General features: G+C 42.5%; 1 protein-coding gene and 1 long non-coding RNA gene across 6 annotated transcripts in view; one reads left to right on the top strand and one right to left on the bottom strand.

Annotated features, from left to right (window-relative positions):
• The first annotated feature begins 1,865 nt into the window (after positions 1-1,865).
• Positions 1,866-17,576, top strand: part of NUP107 (nucleoporin 107) — a 27,963-nt gene continuing 12,252 nt past the window's right edge. For 2 of the 5 annotated variants that reach the window (XM_079994142.1, XM_079994139.1), the window contains exons 1-13: positions 1,866-2,179; positions 4,635-4,714; positions 5,291-5,383; positions 6,558-6,673; positions 8,720-8,852; positions 10,004-10,107; positions 10,864-10,991; positions 11,932-11,980; positions 12,316-12,387; positions 13,121-13,209; positions 13,789-13,867; positions 14,935-15,048; positions 16,229-16,319. In XM_079994142.1, the coding sequence (XP_079850268.1) occupies positions 2,154-2,179; positions 4,635-4,714; positions 5,291-5,383; positions 6,558-6,673; positions 8,720-8,852; positions 10,004-10,107; positions 10,864-10,991; positions 11,932-11,980; positions 12,316-12,387; positions 13,121-13,209; positions 13,789-13,867; positions 14,935-15,048; positions 16,229-16,319 (1,174 nt within the window). In that variant the 5' untranslated portion in view covers positions 1,866-2,153. Of the gene's footprint in view, positions 2,180-2,372; positions 2,601-4,336; positions 4,363-4,634; positions 4,715-5,290; positions 5,384-6,557; positions 6,674-7,702; positions 7,806-8,719; positions 8,853-10,003; positions 10,108-10,863; positions 10,992-11,931; positions 11,981-12,315; positions 12,388-13,120; positions 13,210-13,788; positions 13,868-14,934; positions 15,049-16,228; positions 16,320-17,576 lie in introns of those variants that run through there. The other 3 variants (XM_079994140.1, XM_079994141.1, XM_079994143.1) reach the window with 3 other exon arrangements.
• The window catches only part of LOC307225987, a 22,884-nt gene continuing 13,413 nt past the window's right edge, over positions 8,106-17,576 (bottom strand). The window contains exon 4 of the long non-coding RNA XR_013843205.1: positions 8,106-8,535. This is a non-coding gene — a long non-coding RNA (uncharacterized lncRNA). The remainder of the gene's footprint in view (positions 8,536-17,576) is intronic.

Genomic DNA, 17,576 nt, shown 5'->3' with positions numbered 1-17,576 from the left:
TTTTAAAAAGAATAAACACCAAACTGCCTGTGTCTTTTTAAATAACTGGCTGTGTTTTGATAATTGCAGTTAATCGTAACCCTCCCCCTCAAATTCATTGCTCACTTTTTAAAAAGGCTAGTATTTCCAGGTTAATACATACTATGTAACATCACTTTTCAAACTCCGTATAATTCTGTATTTCTTCTGCTTATTCTAGTTTACAGGATTAGGTTTTTGGCAAGGTATTACTAGCTATTTGTCTTTCATGATAGTGTACTTTCTGTCTCCCTTGGCACAGCAAATCTGAAGCAAACATCTCCAAGAAGAATGCAATAGGAGAAACTTGTTCTCAAAAGTGCCAGGTTTTATTACAGCTCAAGGCATTTCGGAATTCATGTTCCTTCAGGAGCAATCTTAAACTTTCACAATACAAATACTTCCTATCTGTCACCATGGTCTTTCTCATAGTGCCAGATAGGTAGCAATATTTGTGCAAGCTGCTTCAGCTGCCTAATGTTCACATTCTGTAGAATATTGCTTCTTGAGTAAAAGCTGACTTCCAAAACTAGCAAGTTCATGCTTTGTGGGGGAGAGTTTCTCCTTTTGTATTATTACTGGCTTCTGTGCCTAGTTTGTTTCTAACTTATCCATGCTCAGTGGATCTGCAGTTCAACATCTGTGTTAGGATTATCACTGTCAGGATATCTTAAAAGGACATTTGTACTGATGTGGGGTGGGGATCTCGCCTTGGCAGAAGCAGCCCTGTCTCTGGTGGTGTCTCCTTGTCAAGGCAGAAGCTTTCAAAGTGAAGCAACCTCTATCTTCTAGCATTTCCACTTGCCTGGTTGTCTTTTCTGTGTGGGTTGTGTGGGTTGGATTTGTATTGAAAGAACAGTTCCATGGCTTCATGTATGAATGACCAGCCCTACTGCTACACTAGCAACTGTTAACATGCATTTTAGTGTAAACCCATTAGCTAGCCTGCCCTACTCTCCCTGTGACATGTCTTCCCAGTTCTTGCTCTGTAAGAGAACTGTTTAATCTCTTGCCAATTTAATTGTAATGGGTGGATATTTGGGATGCTTTACCTGTAAACCTAATTTCAATGCTAATAAAGGAAATTGATTTTTCTTTGACACCGCGTTTTTGTTCAGAATAGAGAGGGGAGAGCTTAGCAAAGGTTAGCAGGTCTAAACCAAAAGACAGGACTCCTTCCATGCTTTTAGTAGCTACACAGAAAGGAGAATACAATTGCAGGGGCCTTCTAGGCCCTTCAACATAGTGGAGAAGCTACCAGTGAAATATTCAGTTATGTATCCATACAAAGGTAGCTTACCAGGCCTTTCAAGGGCAGTAGTGAAGTAGCTAGAGCTATACTTGGAAGCCCTTTCTTCCTAACTAGACCAATGTTTCTCCAGTTGTTTTTTTGGACTACAGTTCCCATCATCCCTGACCACTGGTCCTGCTAGCAAGGGATGGTTGGAGTTGTAGTCCAAAAACAGCTGGAGGGCCAAGTTTGGTAAACCCTTCTCTAGACTCATAAGAGCTATGCATGCTATTATAAAACCAATAAAAACCTCAAGACACCCATTTCCTTTTCTGCTTGAGAGAGCCCAGCTGCTGATGTTTAAAGCCCGTCACTTCCGTGGTAAAATGTAATGAAAGGTTCCTTCTGCCTCCTCGTCCTTTTAATATATCCGAAATTATAATGCCCAGTTCCGTGGTTTTTGCCGAGTTCTGTAGTCCCAAACCTTACACGGGCATCCGCTCAGCGCCTGCCGTCGGGAAATGGGTTTACTGTATATGGGAATGGTCCTCCCAAGCGGCAGGCGGCGCCCTTCCTTCCTGCCTGTCTGTGTTGACCGTTAAAGGAAGCCTTGAAGCCGGCATGGCAAGTGAGAAATTTTGAAGAGTCCTTGCCTCTCTGTACGAAGAGCTCCAAGCGACGGTCCCCGCAGGCCAGGCTTCCCGTGTCCTTTGGTTTCTCTGCCTTGGAAAATGTAGGCCCGTGTGAGCCTCAGGCGGCTTCTCGCCTCAAGACAGGCGTTGCCACAAATCCCGCCCCCTCCGCTTTCATTGCCTTGACTCTTCCACTTCCTGCTCCGGGTCACGAGCTTCCGGGGAGCGGGAAGCCTCAAGAAGCGGCAACCCGCCTGCCGCGCGCCTCCGAGATGGACAAGTCGGCTCCTTTGACAGAGTACGCGAGGGGAGTGGAGCGAGGGAGGGGAGGCCAGGCGAGAAGGGTTCTCTCTGCCTGGTGCGGCCGGTGCGCTTGCGCGGGCGCTTCGCGAAACGGGGGGGGGGGGGGAGCCTGCAGCGAGCGTGGCCTTTGTCCCCGTGCGCGGCCGTTGGATGTGTGGGAGGGAGGGAAGGAGAGCCGTTAGCTGAGCCTCGCACGCCAGCTGATAGGCGCTTGGAAGGTTGCCAGGCAACGGAGCGGCCTGCCCAGCCCTCCTGTTTCCCACAGGGAACAGGAGGGCAATATTGGGCAGCCTCCCTGAGCTGCCCTTTGCCATAAATACAACCGTCCCCTTCTGATAGCCTTGCTCTCCATGAAGCTGCCTAATCCCCTCATGAGAGCGCTCCAAACTCATGGTCAACCACCACGTCCTGTGGCAGTGAGTCCCACGGTTCCACTTTTCATCCGTTCGCATATGCTTATTTGGTGGTTTTAAGGTGGGGCGCTTAGGATGAGGGGCTGCTGCAAAGTCAGGTTGTTAGGTAAAAGGTAAAGGTACCCCTGCCCGTACGGGCCAGTCTTGACAGACTCTGGGGTTGTGCGCCCATCACACTTAAGAGGCCAGGGGCCAGCGCTGTCCGGAGACACTTCCGGGTCACGTGGCCAGCGTGACATCGCTGCTCTGGCGAGCCAGAGCCGCACACGGAAACGCCGTTTACCTTCCCGCTGGTAAGCGGTCCCTATTTATCTACTTGCACCCGGAGGTGCTTTCGAACTGCTAGGTTGGCAGGCGCTGGGACCGAGCAGCGGGAGCGCACCCCGCCGCAGGGATTCGAACCGCCGACCTTTCGATCGGCAAGCCCTAGGCGCTGAGGCTTTAACCCACAGCGCCACCTGCGTCCCCCTCAGGTTGTTAGAAACCCCACTAAACCTCCATGGCTTAGGACCCCACCCCACCCCACCCCATATCTCTTGGACTACTTCCTTCTCCATCAAGGTGCTTGAAATGTTGGAAGCTTTCTCTGGCTGTCCTACTTTCTGAACTGCTGCAGGTAGATGACTAGGCCATTTCAGTGGTGGCTCCTTGCCTTCCTTAGGCTGGTTTGCCTGGCGGTCTTGTCGGTATCATTTAGGTGTCTGGCCAAATTATTTGTTTTAGTCAACATCAATTTGAGTTTTACTATCTGATTGGACTGTTGCTTTTAGTTTGTGTTACGTTTATGTTATGTTATGACCTCATGTCTTTTGTAACCCACCCTGGTACCATACATTTAGGTTGAAGGAGCTAAATAACCACATTCTGTCATGACACTTAAGCACACTTTACCAAAGCAATCTCCCACCACCTATCCTTAACTTCACAGACCAAGTGAAATGGAGCCCCCTGGCCATCTGAGTATCAGATGCTGGAGGTGACTTGCTACCATTCTGTGTTGCAAGCTTCACAGAGACATTTGGCTGGCCATTGCTACGGTGCTGGACTAGACGGAGAAAAGACACCCCAAAATTAGTTCAAGGTAGAGAGGTGGGGTCTAAATCTCAAAAATTATTTTCCCACCCAAAAATTAGCCATTCCTTTGATAGGAGGCAAAGTTTTTCCGTGCTTCAAATTGCTTTTCTTCCTCCCCACAATTTCCCATGTTTGCAGAGAGAAAAGGAAAAACATATTTTTTGATCAGTGTCACAAAACCATGTTGCATTCTTCACAGAACACATAATTAACTGCTGCAAGGTGCAGTGAAGCCCACAACCTAAAAATTGCTTTTTAAAAAAAAAAATACTTTATCCATGAATTTGTCTATCACCATATTTTAGCCATTAAAGGTAAGTAGAAAATCCAGGTTTCGTGGATGTATGCCTCTGAATGCAAGATGATTCTGTGGAAAATAACAGTGAAAACCATCATCGTCACGCTCAGCTTGTGAGCCTCCAGAGGCATTTGGTTGGCAGCTATTGGGGAAAGAATGCTAGTAAACTGTATAGGAAAAGTACCCTAGGTGAATTCCAAGATCGGTGAATACTGATGCACCCCTAAATGTTCAAAGATGGCAGAAATTATCTAATGTGCAAGTAGAGTCTTCTTTTCTTTTCAGCATCTGGTTCTGTTGAAGATTATTATAACTAGCTGACTGCTAGAATTTTGCTGTTGAGGATATTTCTTTATTAGATGTAAAGTTTCAGATTTCACACATGCAGAACAGGTATTGTAGAACAATTTCGTTCAGTTATTTTTGGAAGTGTCTCTTGTTTCGAATTATAATATGAAATTTTAGGCTAACTTTAAACTTTTATTATTTAGAAGTAATTAAAATAAAATAACATTGTTGTTATTTAGTCGATTAGTCGTGTCTGACACTTCGTGATCCCCATGGACCAGAGCACACCAGGCACTCCTGTCTTCCACTGCCTCCCGCAGTTTGGTCAGACTCACGTTGGTAGCTTCAGTAACATTAGATGTTTGTATTCTTTTCAGGAATGATTTTCAAAATATGCCTACTCCACAAGAAGCAACTCGGCCAGTTCGGAAGCAGAGTTCTAAAAAAAAAGTTTCTAGTATCCTTTTCCTTTGGTTTTCCTTAAAAGTATACTCATATGGTTTGTGAGCTAGACATTATCTCTTTAAATGATAATGTCTTTTTTATATAAAGAAAGGTTAATTCAGGACAGTGCAGAGTAACTTATAATTTATTTTCTGTTACAAATAGTAATATAATTTAATATGATTTTGACCATTATTTTGCTTCATGATTTGTTACTTTTTGTGACAAATATGTAGTAAGACCAGGCGAAAAACACTTTAAGATTTGAAGCTATTAAAATTCACACGCAAAGTGAGTATCAGCTTCAGAAAATGAGATATTTCTCAGAACTGCAGCAGGAGTGGGAAAGGTAACATTTACCTACATATGCTTGTTCTGATCCTGTTGTCAGCATATCCTCCACCTGATTTAATTTGCGTTTGTAGAAAAACTGCACTTAAGCAATAGGCTTCCTGGGAAAGATGGAATTTGAAGGAATAATGACATAGACTGTGTTTACCAGAACTTATACTTTAAGATGGCCAGGGACACCTGCAAACTGAGACAGAACTTTGAAGCTTATTTTCTTAGCTTGATTCTATTTTCTTAGTCCTTGCTTCTCTGGATGACAGTTCAAGTGGCATGACAACAAGAGGACTGACAGTCCCCAGGACTCCAGGACTGGGGAGGATTTCACGCTCCTGTAAGATCTTTTATACCTATTGCCTTATTTGATGTACACTTTAGTACTTTAAATTTACTATACTTCTAAGTGTTCACATCCACTATTCCTTCCACTCCTAAATAGTTTAGTTAAAATTACCGTATTTTTCCTTCTATAACACGCAGATTTTTTCTCCTAAAAAGGAAGGGGAAATGTCTGTGCGTGTTATTGAGCGAATGTGTGGTCCCTGGAGCCAATTGGTGCGAGGGGAGGCAAAAAAAAGCAGGCAAAAATCAAATCGCCGTCTCCTAGAAGGGAAACCTGAAAAGAGGAAGCGGCTGCTTTCCGGCATTCTGCCTCAGGGTCTTACTGCCCACCCATCTCTGTTTCCTTGCTGTGTTTGCTCAAACGGAACAAAGAGCAGGGAAAGCCCCTCCCCTCTAGGCAAGCAGAGGGGAAAGCTGAAAACATGCAGGAGGGAGAGAGAGAGAGAGAGCACGAGCTGGCTGGCTTGGGTGGGTAGGTGAGGGAAAACCTTTGCCTTCCTTTCCTCCCTACCCCTCTCCTGCATTCTTAGCCAGCTGCTTCTCTGCACACCCCTCTCCTGCTCCTTGTCCCTTCTGTGTTTTTCCTTCCCTCCCCACTTAAAATGTGGTTAAAAAGCATGGATCCACATGGATCCTCAGGATCTTTGCATTGGGTCAGCCCAAATTCACCATCAGAGCACATAGCATGTCCATGGCTACAGCCTGCCCCCCCAAAATCACGCACCCACTGTTGCCTGGGGCTGCAATGGTGCAAAAACGTGGTTACAAAGCATGGATCCACAGGGATTCTCAGGATTTTTGCATTGGGTCACCCCAAATTCACCATCAGATCACATGTCTGTGGCCACAGCATGAAGCACAAAAATGATACATCCACTGTTTCATTCAGAATGTTTTTTCCCTTGTTTTCCTCCTCTAAAAACGATGTGCGTGTTATGGTCAGGTGCGTGTTATAGAGCGAAAAATATGGTAATTAAAATAGAATTAAGTACTAATTAAGTACTAAGCACAATACTGGTTTTCTGTAAGAGGGTGAAGTTTTATTCACTATTTCATCTCTCTGCTGAGTTGAATAATGTATTAGTTTCAACAAGGCTACCCCACCCCTCGCCATGTCTTGCTCCTGTTCCTGTTAAAAAAAATAATTAAAAACAATTTTTCTCCAGTTACTCCACAGAGTCGGAGTTCCATGAATCAACTGAATATGTCTACCATCATGGGCACAGGAGGAAAATCTCCTTATCTTGTGCATACTCCTGGGCACCTTGGAAATGTGTCTATGGTAAGAACATGCAAAGTACAAATGAGCAGCATTTAGAGTCTTTCACCCATCATAGGGTATTTTTGCAACATTTAACAGCCAAATTCCAATTCTGAAGTTCTGCGTCTATTAAATCTTGTGCATGTTTATTCAGAAGTAAGTCCCACTGTACCGAGTGAGGTGTTCTCCCAAGTAGTGTACATAAAGTTGCAGGTTAATATTTTTTTTTTTTTGTCCTTTCTAAAGTGAGGTACCTGTGAAAATGTAACTAGAGTTCTAATCTAGAGAATCAAAAATAATATAGTATGCTTAGGAGAGAAATGTCTTTACTCTCCTAACAAATGTGTGCTTGTTAAGAGTTTCAGCCATTCCTGGGAACAGGGAGTTTTCATCCCACAACTTCCATTTTTCTTTCCCAATTGATACACTATATTCTGTGACTACTGAACATGCTCACTCCTCACTGGACTGGCCACCTTAGTTTGTTTTTTTAAGTTGTACTTTATCAAATCTTGGGACTCGGTCTAAACATGCTGTTAAAGGTAAAGGGACCCCTGACCATTAGGTCCAGTCGTGGCCGACTCTGGGGTTGCAGCGCTCATCTTGCTTTATTGGCCGAGGGAGCCAGCGTACAGCTTCCGGGTCATGTGGCCAGCATGACTAAGCTGCTTCTGGTGAACCAGAGCAGCGCACGGAAACGCCGTTTACCTTCCCGCCGGAGAGGTACCTATTTATCTACTTGTACTTTAACATGCTTCCGAACTGCTAGGTTGGCAGCATCTGCTAGGTTGGCAGGTAACATGTTACCTCCCTTTTATTACTCAGTGCCCCTGTTTCAGCTCTGACCATCAGCATTCACTCATCTGAGTTTGCTATTAGAAGGAGTGATGAGAAGAGCAGCTAAGATTGGTTTTTTTAAATTCTTAGATATACTTCAATGTGTCCAGAAACTAGAAATACAGAAAATGTTCCCTGTTGTATCATTGTGACATCACTGGATTGTTGCTTTAGCTACTGTTACTGAGGCTACTGCTCCCTATTATGTGATTATGATATCAGAGGCTTGTTGCACTGGCTACTGCTCTTGGGCTAGTCTATCACTGTCTCCCCTGCTGTCATATTGAACGCTGCAAAATCTAGTCAGTCTTTTAAGGTAAGAAATTTTCAGCCCTCATGTAGATGGAAGGTGGGGATAATGATCTACTGCTACTGAAGCTGGGTTCTCACCATCTTTGTTGATAATTTGCTGTCATTTTGTATGTCATAAAAGCTTGCCTTGACAGCACACCTTTTAAGGATAATATGTAGTGTTTAGATGGGTAGAAGACTAAATGGCTAGAAGGAACTTTTTTTCCTCCTCTCACATCATTAGGAAATCTAGGAATGCATAGGAGAGTCATGTACCAGTAGGGTGCAGTTTTGTAAAACTCCCTTTTTGGAGCAAGACACAAGATTACAGGCGATTCCTTTATTTGAAGGAAAAAATAATCATCACCACCTACATTCAATCATCCCATCCCTATTTCAACCAGAGTACATTTTCATGAAAACTGCAATATCTACAATGGTGATTATTGTCTCTTTTGCTGTTAACTAAGTCTGCAATCAAAACTCTTGGTGTTGGCTGGCAGGGCTTAACAGAGCTGTCCTGGACCTCTCCACTGGCCAGGAACTTGGCTGGTAGCAATTTCACCCAGTTACACACTTGGCAGGCGGAACAAGGAGCTCTTCAATGGCAGAGTGATGCTGGCATCACTGCAGGCAAAGGCTGGTAGAGGCTGATGGGGCTGAGCTGAGGGTTGCTTCTGCCCTGTCAGCACACATAGTTCAATGCAAAGGGAGATTGGACTCCACCATAAGTAATAGATGGCTGACATTGAAATCTGAAATTGAAGGGAAATGCATATTAATCAGCTTCAACCCCCTGTGTTGCAATAGGCCATCAATTTTGCTAGAACTACTTTCTGAAGAAAAATGTACATAAGCAATCACAATGTCAGACCATTGATACACAATGCAGTGATATTAATAAGGTTTTTATTCTGTGTATCATATTGTGTGTTTTAGTTAGATGACAATGACTGGACAACTTCACTCTCCCCACAACATTCAATCATGTTCACAAATTTAGAGTACAGTGGTACAGAAGATATCACTAAGAGTGCTGTCCTGTTGAAGGAGGATGATCCTGGGGAAGCAGGTGAGAGCTCACTTTTTGCCTTTGCTATGTGTTACAGCATCAATGCCTGTTGTTAAATGCATAAGGTATCCTGTTGTAGGATAAGTAGCTGGTCTAGTTTTTCTTCATCCCATCCAAGGGATAGCTCAGCTGGTAGAACATGAGACTCTTAATTGCAGGGTCATGGGTTCAAGCCTCATCTTGGACAAAAGATTTCTTCATTGTCCTTGAACTGTGGTGCCCAGAACTGGACACAGTACTCCAGGTGAGGTCTGACCAGAGCAGAATACAGTGGCACTATTACTTCCCTTGATCTAGATGCTATACTCCTATTGATGCAGCCCAGAATTGCATTGGCTTTTTTAGCTGCCGCGTCACACTGTTGGCTCATGTCAAGTTTGTGGTCAACCAAGACTCCTAGATCCTTTTCACATGTACTGCTCTCAAGCCAGGTGTCATTGCAGGGTGTTGGCCTAGATAATCCTAGGAGTCCCTTCCAACTCTACAATTCCATGATTCAAAGTAGATCATAGTCTTGGAAGAACAGTACCATGGCCGGGGACAGCCATAATAACTATTACGTTAACTGTCATATATAAAATAGGTACATCTTAGGAAGTTGGTTAAACCACATTGTAGATTTCCACAGGCCTGATGTTGTTTTTGTACAGTTGTTCTGGGTTTGTTTTTGGCACACGATTTCAGAATTGTAGTGCTGAGAATTTATTTAGCTACATTTCTTTTCCTGTGTCTAAATGTTTGACTTTCCCCCCTTTAAGTCAGAGACGGAGAATCTGAGAATCTGTGACTCTCCAAGTGTTGCTATACTCCCAGCTCCCATCAGCCTCAACCAGCATGGTCAATGGTCAGGGATGATGGGAACTGAGGTTCCCCACCACTGATTTAAGGAATGCTTAGATTATGTCAGTTTCACCCCATCAATACTTCCATTTTATTGTTCTAAAGAACATCTGCAAAGGAAAATGTGTTATCAAATGTGCTTTGAAACATTGTGCTTATTGTACAGCTATTTTAAAAATCTTGTTTTATATATTTTGATATATGTACAAAACATAGGCACTATGAGTGTTTAAATATAATAAAGGTGAACTTGTTACAAGCTAGACTTGTTCTAAAGTAGGTCATTCTAATTAACACGTTTCTTCTTCTAGCAACGAGGAGTATGTACTCTGATTTTCTACATTCCCTTTTAAAACACACTTCCACTACCATTTTTGAACTTGTAGATGAGTACGAAGATACTTGCAATAACCAGGTATATTGTTATATCCCTTATGTATTCATTACTTGCTGAACCAAAATCATTTTCCCTCAGTGAGTAAGCATAGAGTAGTACAGGCAATGTCACTGCCGTATATATGAAAAGAGGGTTACTGTTGAGAGTGCCTGTAGTTTGTACAGAGAGCTCTCAAAAATAGCTTCTGTACAGACTCATTTTGTATAAAGCAACAAATTTACCAGTTTCATGTAATTGTTTGGGATTTGTAGCTGAAAATGAAGATTTGAACATCTTTAGCAATAAGCACATTGTATTAGTCCCTAACTACAACATTTGTTTAACTGCCTTTGATTGCATTAATCCCCTTACCAGTGCATCTTCCATTCTTCCTCTCTACTTGTATTCTTCTTACTGTCAGCAGGAAATTACTTTGTTTTTACTTATGCTGTATAAAGCAGGGTCACCTACCCCATACCCGATAGTGTGGAGCAGGTATGGACATGCCTACAATGGAACAACAGGGAGCCTCAAGTGAGGCCCTGGTTCTTCCTTTGCAAGCAGGGCTTCCTGTCAGTGCCAATCAGCTGACAGAGAGTGCTGGGGGCACACCTTCAAAGGAGGTGGCAATCCCCTTTGAACTTTTTTATAGATGTAAGTCACCCATTGATTGGATCCAGTTCCAAACCTCTGTTGTAAAGCATTACACAAATTCCACTGTGCGAAGAATAAAATATTGTGTGAGAGAAGAAAAGATGATATAACCCAACTGTTGGTTTGTTTTTTAAATACCAGGTAAACATTCTTCAAAAAATAGTGTACCGAGCTACTCCTGGGCAGCAGAAATTTTCAAAAACTGCCAGTGTGTTGTGGCTTCTCAAGCAAGAGATGGTAACTTGGAGACTATTATCCTCAATTTACAGGTAATTCTCCTGAAAGCCTGCTTGTGTTTTTTCCCCTCAACACTTAAATTTACTTTACAGTACAATCACACCTAATGTACATTTAACTTGTGTGATTTGAGGCATATGTGGTTGAAGGCTGACTGGCTGAAATTGCAGAAGTTAAATCCAAGCAAGACAGAGCTTAAGATCTCTTTTTGTGCCAAGTCTGCTCTTAGCCTTGCTTGAGGGGAAGAGGCCCTCCCAGCATGCCAGGTTTGAGATGCTCTCGCAATATGTCACAGGGCCACCCGAGTTCCTGCAAGATTTTGCATGTGTATCCTTAGACTTCCACAGCCAGTGTGCTGATCGAGGGGTTCTAGCTGGTGAACCAGCTGGAACTGAAAAAAGTCAGCCACCTGAGCCTCCAGTGATTAGGTTAGTTAAAATGTGCTTGGCAGACATTAACAAACCAATATAGGATGTGGGAGTTGAATGAATGACACAATGTCACTTACTTTGGAACATGTCCAAATACAGTGGGTGATATAGTCATACTGGGAGTAGAGTCATTGAAATCAATGGACTTAAAGTCCATTGATTTCAGTGTCCCTACTCTGAGTATGACTAACCCTGGATATTGTCCAATATTAAAAAAATAAATCTAACTGCACAATAACTGCATCCTCAATAGGAACTCTTTAAAATCCTCAGTAGAACTTTGAGCACATACAAGTTGTAAGGTACAAGGAGGGAGACCAGGATGGGGATATGGCAGGTGCACACAGACCTTGCAATTGTCTTATCACTGTATCTGTGCCAGTGGGGTGAAGGGGATATAGGGCCCTCAGACCCTTCTGGACATTGTGTATGAATTGTGCCCTATGTGTACTTGCGGATTTCAACGAGATATATGTAGCTAAGAAATAACATCCAATGCTAATCCTCAATATTGTTTTTTCTCTCTTTGCTTTAAATCCAGGGATAGGATACAGTCTGCTCTAGAAGAAGAAACCATGTTTGACCTTGCAGTAAGTTTTGTCAGTCTTTTTCTACTAAGGGACAACTTACCCACATTGCTTTTTACCGTAGTATTACATTGTTAAAAATACATAATAGAGATAAACACTACAGAACTAATAAAGCATATTGTATTCTTAGTTTCATAAAGCATAGTTGATGTGGATCAGCTTTAACAATATTTGTTCTTGGGGGGGATCCTATTAAGCACCTGCACTGTTTAGCGATCAGTTAAGCATATAATTGTCAAATATGGTTAAAGTGTTTAAAGTGTTTCAAATAGAAAATAATTTTTGATCATGAATCATGCTTCAGTCATTTGAACATAGGTTTTGTTCTTCCCTAGGCTATAAATGCTAGTGAAAAGACTGTTATAAATAGTCTGTTCCAGAGAGATTCATTGGTTCGACAAAGCCAGGTATGACACAAAGTAGGGATGTGGAGTAATCTGTCAGGGGTGGGCACATGCCAGTGGTAGTTAGGGCATCAGAAAAGGGCCCGCCCACTTTTCTCTCCCTCCCTCCTTGTTCAACAAGCCATCAAGGGAGAACACATCCCTCTTGCAAGAGGTCAGAACTGATTGTCTTTATATATACATATATATATATATATATATATATATATATATATGAGAGATACATTTACAGTGCTACCTTGGTTCTAGAACATAATCAGTTTCGGAAATCTGTTCAACTTCCCAAACGTTTGAAAACTAAGGCACGGCTTCCGATTGGCGCAGACACCCCGGAAACAATAGTTGACAGCCACATCGGACATTCGGCTTCCGAAAAACATTTGAAAACCAGAACACTTAATTCCAGGTTTTTGGCGTTCGAGAGCCAAAATGTTCGAGTACCAAGGTGTTCAAGAACCAAGATTCCACTGTACTTAGGAACAAGTGTCCTTAACACCAATGGGATACTTCCCATATGTGTTGCAAGAACACTTTTTATTTCTCTTTGTAAGGCTTAAAAGGGCAGCATTTGATAGAGATTGCAATCCTGTGACTACATCTTTGGGAGTAAATGCCATAGAATTTAGAGGACCCTGCACAGTGTTGGTTTGATGCATCTTTGTCTACCCCATAATCAAAGTGGAAATTGCGGAAAGGTCTTGTTTTACCTTATTGTTAAGTTTAGTTTAATTTTCAGTTGGTGGTAGACTGGCTAGAGAGCATTGCCAAGGATGAAGTTGGAGACTTCTCTGATAATATTGAATTTTATGCAAAGTCTGTATATTGGTAAGTTATTGACCAACTACTGATCACTCTTGATATTTGCATGCTGCTGGTTCTTTATACCATATTCTACATAAACATCTCAAGCAATTGATTCAAGAAAAAAAATTGTTTGTTTTTTTATAATTATTACATGGCACAATCCCTGTTCTTTAAATATGAGAGACATGGAAATACTGCATTTTTTTTTAACTATATCATTGTTGTGATGATTCCTAAAAAGCATGTTGAATAAACTTTATGTAAAATTATTATTTATATTGGGCTTTAATTTATTTTAAATATGGTAGGTATTAACAAATCTATTAAACTCATAAAAGGTTTATAAAAATTACGCTTTACATTATTGCTGTGCATTATTCTTACACCATAGAATTGCTGAAGACAGATCTGCTGAAACACTGCATCAACTTTCACCAGCTGTAATTTAAAAAGCTTAGTTAATGTTTTTTTAAAAAAAATCAGGACTAATTAATTAAATATAATTTGTTAAAGAACCTTAATGCATTATAGTGTTGACAATAGAATATTTTACTTTAGTATGTATTGCTGTTGAAGTAATGATATGCCTTGTGTTTTCAGGGAGAATACTCTGCACATCTTGAAGCAGCGACAATTAAACACTTTCTCTGGGAGCTCAAGGCCACTAGTGACTGAATTAGTAAGTGGAGTTTACTAATTCCAGATGTTAAATCAGGGATGGGGAATCTTTTTAGATCCTTTATTATTATCAGGATCTGCCTTGTTGCCCATATTTGCTTTGCAAGCCCCCACCCCACCCCAGTCCCTGATCTCAGACTTAAAAGGGGAGCAGGATGAGATTCCAAGTCTCCCCACAACTCCCTTTTAAGCTTCCAAGATCAAGGAGAAGCAGGGAGTCTTGTAAAAGACATTGAGAGAGCCCCTGCACTTCTATTTGAGTCTTTGGCTACCTTCAGGCCTTTCCAAAAACCTATTTGAAGTAGCTTGCGAGAGCTGCTTCAAATGGTGGTTTTGCACAGGAATCTCCATTCCACTGTTGAGCATGGATTAAATCCTGCTCCCTTGGCTGCGCAATGGAGGATCTTGCAGGCAATGCAGGATTAAATCCTGTCCTCCTGCCCATCAGTTGAGGTCACCAGTAATGACAGCAGATGTGCAGTTGGGCTTTGTTTGGAGGAAATGGTCTTGTGGGCCAAAGCAGACCCCCTGGTGGGCCAGGATTGGCCCACATGCCAGAGGTTCCTCTCCCCTACCTTAATTGAACAATTAGCAGTTTTCTCTGTTTGATGAAAATTCATCAGTATTCAGGGTAGATATTTTTTAACTGGAGATATACTGCCCTACTTTATCAAACTATGGCCCACCCTGTGTCTCCTTGTATGAGATTTTACTGTGCAACTATTTTATGCAGAGTTAGGCAATTAATTAACAAAACCAAAACAAGAGTAGATATACTCTGGCTGATAACCCAGAAATGTAACACGTCAAGGTAGCCTATAATGTTTTAATACAAATCTATGCATCTGATGAGAGGTACTAGCTCACGAAAGCTTACGCCATGGTAAATCTAGCGGTCTTTGTTGTTTTTGCTGGCAGAGACTAACACTGTTGTCCCTCTGGAAATGGGAAACAGAACAGCCTCCAACAGGAACCTGCTGTCCTTTTCAATGACTTAGCTTAAAAGCAATATGCAGGGAGAAATGTGCTTTTGCAGTTGAAAAGAATCATTGCTGTTTTTCTATTTAGGATCCAGATGCTCCAATAAGGCAGAAAATGCCACTTGATGATTTGGATCGGGAAGATGATGCACGGTTGCTTAAGTTCCTTTTCACCCTCATTAGAGCCGGAATGACGGATGAGGTAAAAGAAATGTATTTCCATTTACTTAAAGGGGTGGGGAACAGGTGTGTGTAAGTCATTGGGTACACATGCATGCACAAGCACACATACAGTTTATAAATGCTTGCATGCATCTAGTGGAACCTCTGCAGAATGGGTATATTTGTACATAGATCTTTGGTCCATAAAATGCTATTAGGTACCATAAACTACATAAATGAGAAAATAAGTATGGATTATGCTATTGAGAATAGAATCACAAACAAAAGTTGCAAAAAAGACTTAATTATCTATCTTCACATGCTTGTTTGCTTGAATGCTGAAATTGACTTTACAAAGTTCTACAAACACACCCACATATATATGTGTGTGTGTGTGCACACGTGCACTCTTTTATAAGAAAAGCCATAGAACTTGAGTTCCCCACATCACCCTTTAAACATGAAGGAGACTGAAAGTTTCTGGTTTTAACTTCGAATTGATCTCTGTTTCCTATTACACCTTAATTTAGGAAACTCTAGTTTATTCTAAGTGTAGGTTAGCAAAACAAGATCTGAAGCCAAGGTTTGATCCTGGTTTGTTTGGACTATCCTTCTAAGCCCTAAAGAGCACTTCAGGGCTCCTGATCTAGGGTGGCTGGAACCCTGAACAGGAACATTCATTCAGGGGACTGGAGATGCACTACGGCATTATTGTCACCATCATCACAATAATCAGGTCCTTGCATGTCGTGTGGTTTTAACATGAGTGGAATGCACCATATTTTTCCAAGTATAAGATGATGCTTTTTGCTTTTTTAAAAAAATAAAGGCACAAATTGGATGTAGTCTTATACACGGACAGTGAATGCAGAGGGGGGACGTGCAATGAATGGCAGCAGCAAGCAGGAGATTGGCAGCGGCGATTGGGCAGGTGATTGGTGGCTGCAGCAATTGGGCAGGCGATTGGAGGCTGTGGCAAGGCAGGCAGGCAGTTGGTGGCTGTGGCAAGGTGTGCAGTTGGCAGTGACTGTGGCAAGTGGTGGGCAGGCAGGTGTGCGATTGGTGGAACTAACCTTCCACACACCCCAAAAAAGCTAAACAACTTAATTTTTGGTTAAAAAAACAGGGGTTTCCTTATACATTGGGGTGTCTTATACATGGAAAAATACGGGAAATGTGTTTCTCTCAAAACTCGCCCACTCCCTTTGCTTACTTTATAGGCCCAACGATTGTGCAAAAGATGTGGACAGGCTTGGAGAGCTGCAACGCTTGAAGGGTGGAAGCTGTACCATGATCCTAATGTGAATGGAGGTACTTAAATGAGACACACAAAAACTGGAAAAAAGATGCATGGTCCTGTGTGCACATTTGTTCATTTTACCTATCTTTTCAAAGATTTATTCTGGAACCATCTGAAGATGCACACCATCAAATTTAGTGAAAATTGGATGAAGTAGTTAGGGTCCATCTAGCAAAAAGAGGGTAAAGGTAAAGGTAAAGGTACCCCTGCCCGTACAGGCCAGTCTTGACAGACTCTGGGGTTGTGCGCCCATCTCACTTAAGAGGCCAGGGGCCAGCGCTGTCCGGAGACACTTCCGGGTCACGTGGCCAGCGTGACATCGCTGCTCTGGCCAGAGCCAGAGCCAGAGCCAGAGCCGCACACGGAAACGCCATTTACCTTCCCGCTGGTAAGCGGTCCCTATTTATCTACTTGCACCCGGAGGTGCTTTCGAACTGCTAGGTTGGCAGGCACTGGGACCGAGCAGCGGGAGCGCACCCCGCCACAGGGATTCGAACCGCCGACCTTTCGATCGGCAAGCCCTAGGCGCTGAGGCTTTAACCCACAGGATAAGCTTATAAAGTCTTAGCTATAATCCCTGTCTAGGTATTTTCTTTGGAATAAGGGTCCAGATATCTTATATTGAATATGCATAACAGCAGGTAGATCTTGATATCCAGGAACAGGCTATGTTCAGACTTCTTGTTTTTGATCTTCTAAATCATTGTTTGGAGGAGCTATAACAGGGGTAGGCAACCTAAGGCCGGGGGGCTGGATGCGGCCCAATCGCCTTCTCAATCCGGCCTGCGGATGGTCCAGGAATCAGCATGTTTTTACACGAGTAGAATGGGTCCTTTTATTTAAAATGCATCTCTGGGATATTTGTGGGGCATAGGAATTCGTTCGTTGTTGTTGTTTTTCAAATATAGTCCGGCCCACCACATGGTCTGAGGGATGGTGGACCGGCACATGGCTGGAAAAGGTTGCTGACCCAAGCTGTAATGAGTCCTGTGTTCTCTTTTCCCTTGCACTCTTGCCTAAATAGATAACATCCTGGTTTGAGCAAACCATTGTTTGCAGTTATGTCCAAATTGTAGTTTGAGTGAGGCCCTTGAAACAGGACTGCAAGACAGGAATTATAGTCCTGGTTTAAAGGACTAATTCAACCCTATCTGCCAGTTCAAATGTAACATCAAACTATAGCTTGATCAACCCAATAGGTTATCTATTAAATTGAGGGTGTGATGGGAGGAGGAATCACATAAGCACCCAAATGTGTGATGGGACAA

Source organism: Podarcis cretensis (genome assembly GCF_951804945.1).
Source record: "Podarcis cretensis genome assembly, chromosome: 10".
In the NCBI taxonomy this organism is placed as follows: Eukaryota; Metazoa; Chordata; class Lepidosauria; order Squamata; family Lacertidae; genus Podarcis; species Podarcis cretensis.
The sequence above is the reverse complement of the archived record's forward strand: the minus strand, read 5'-3'. Positions and strand labels throughout refer to the sequence as shown.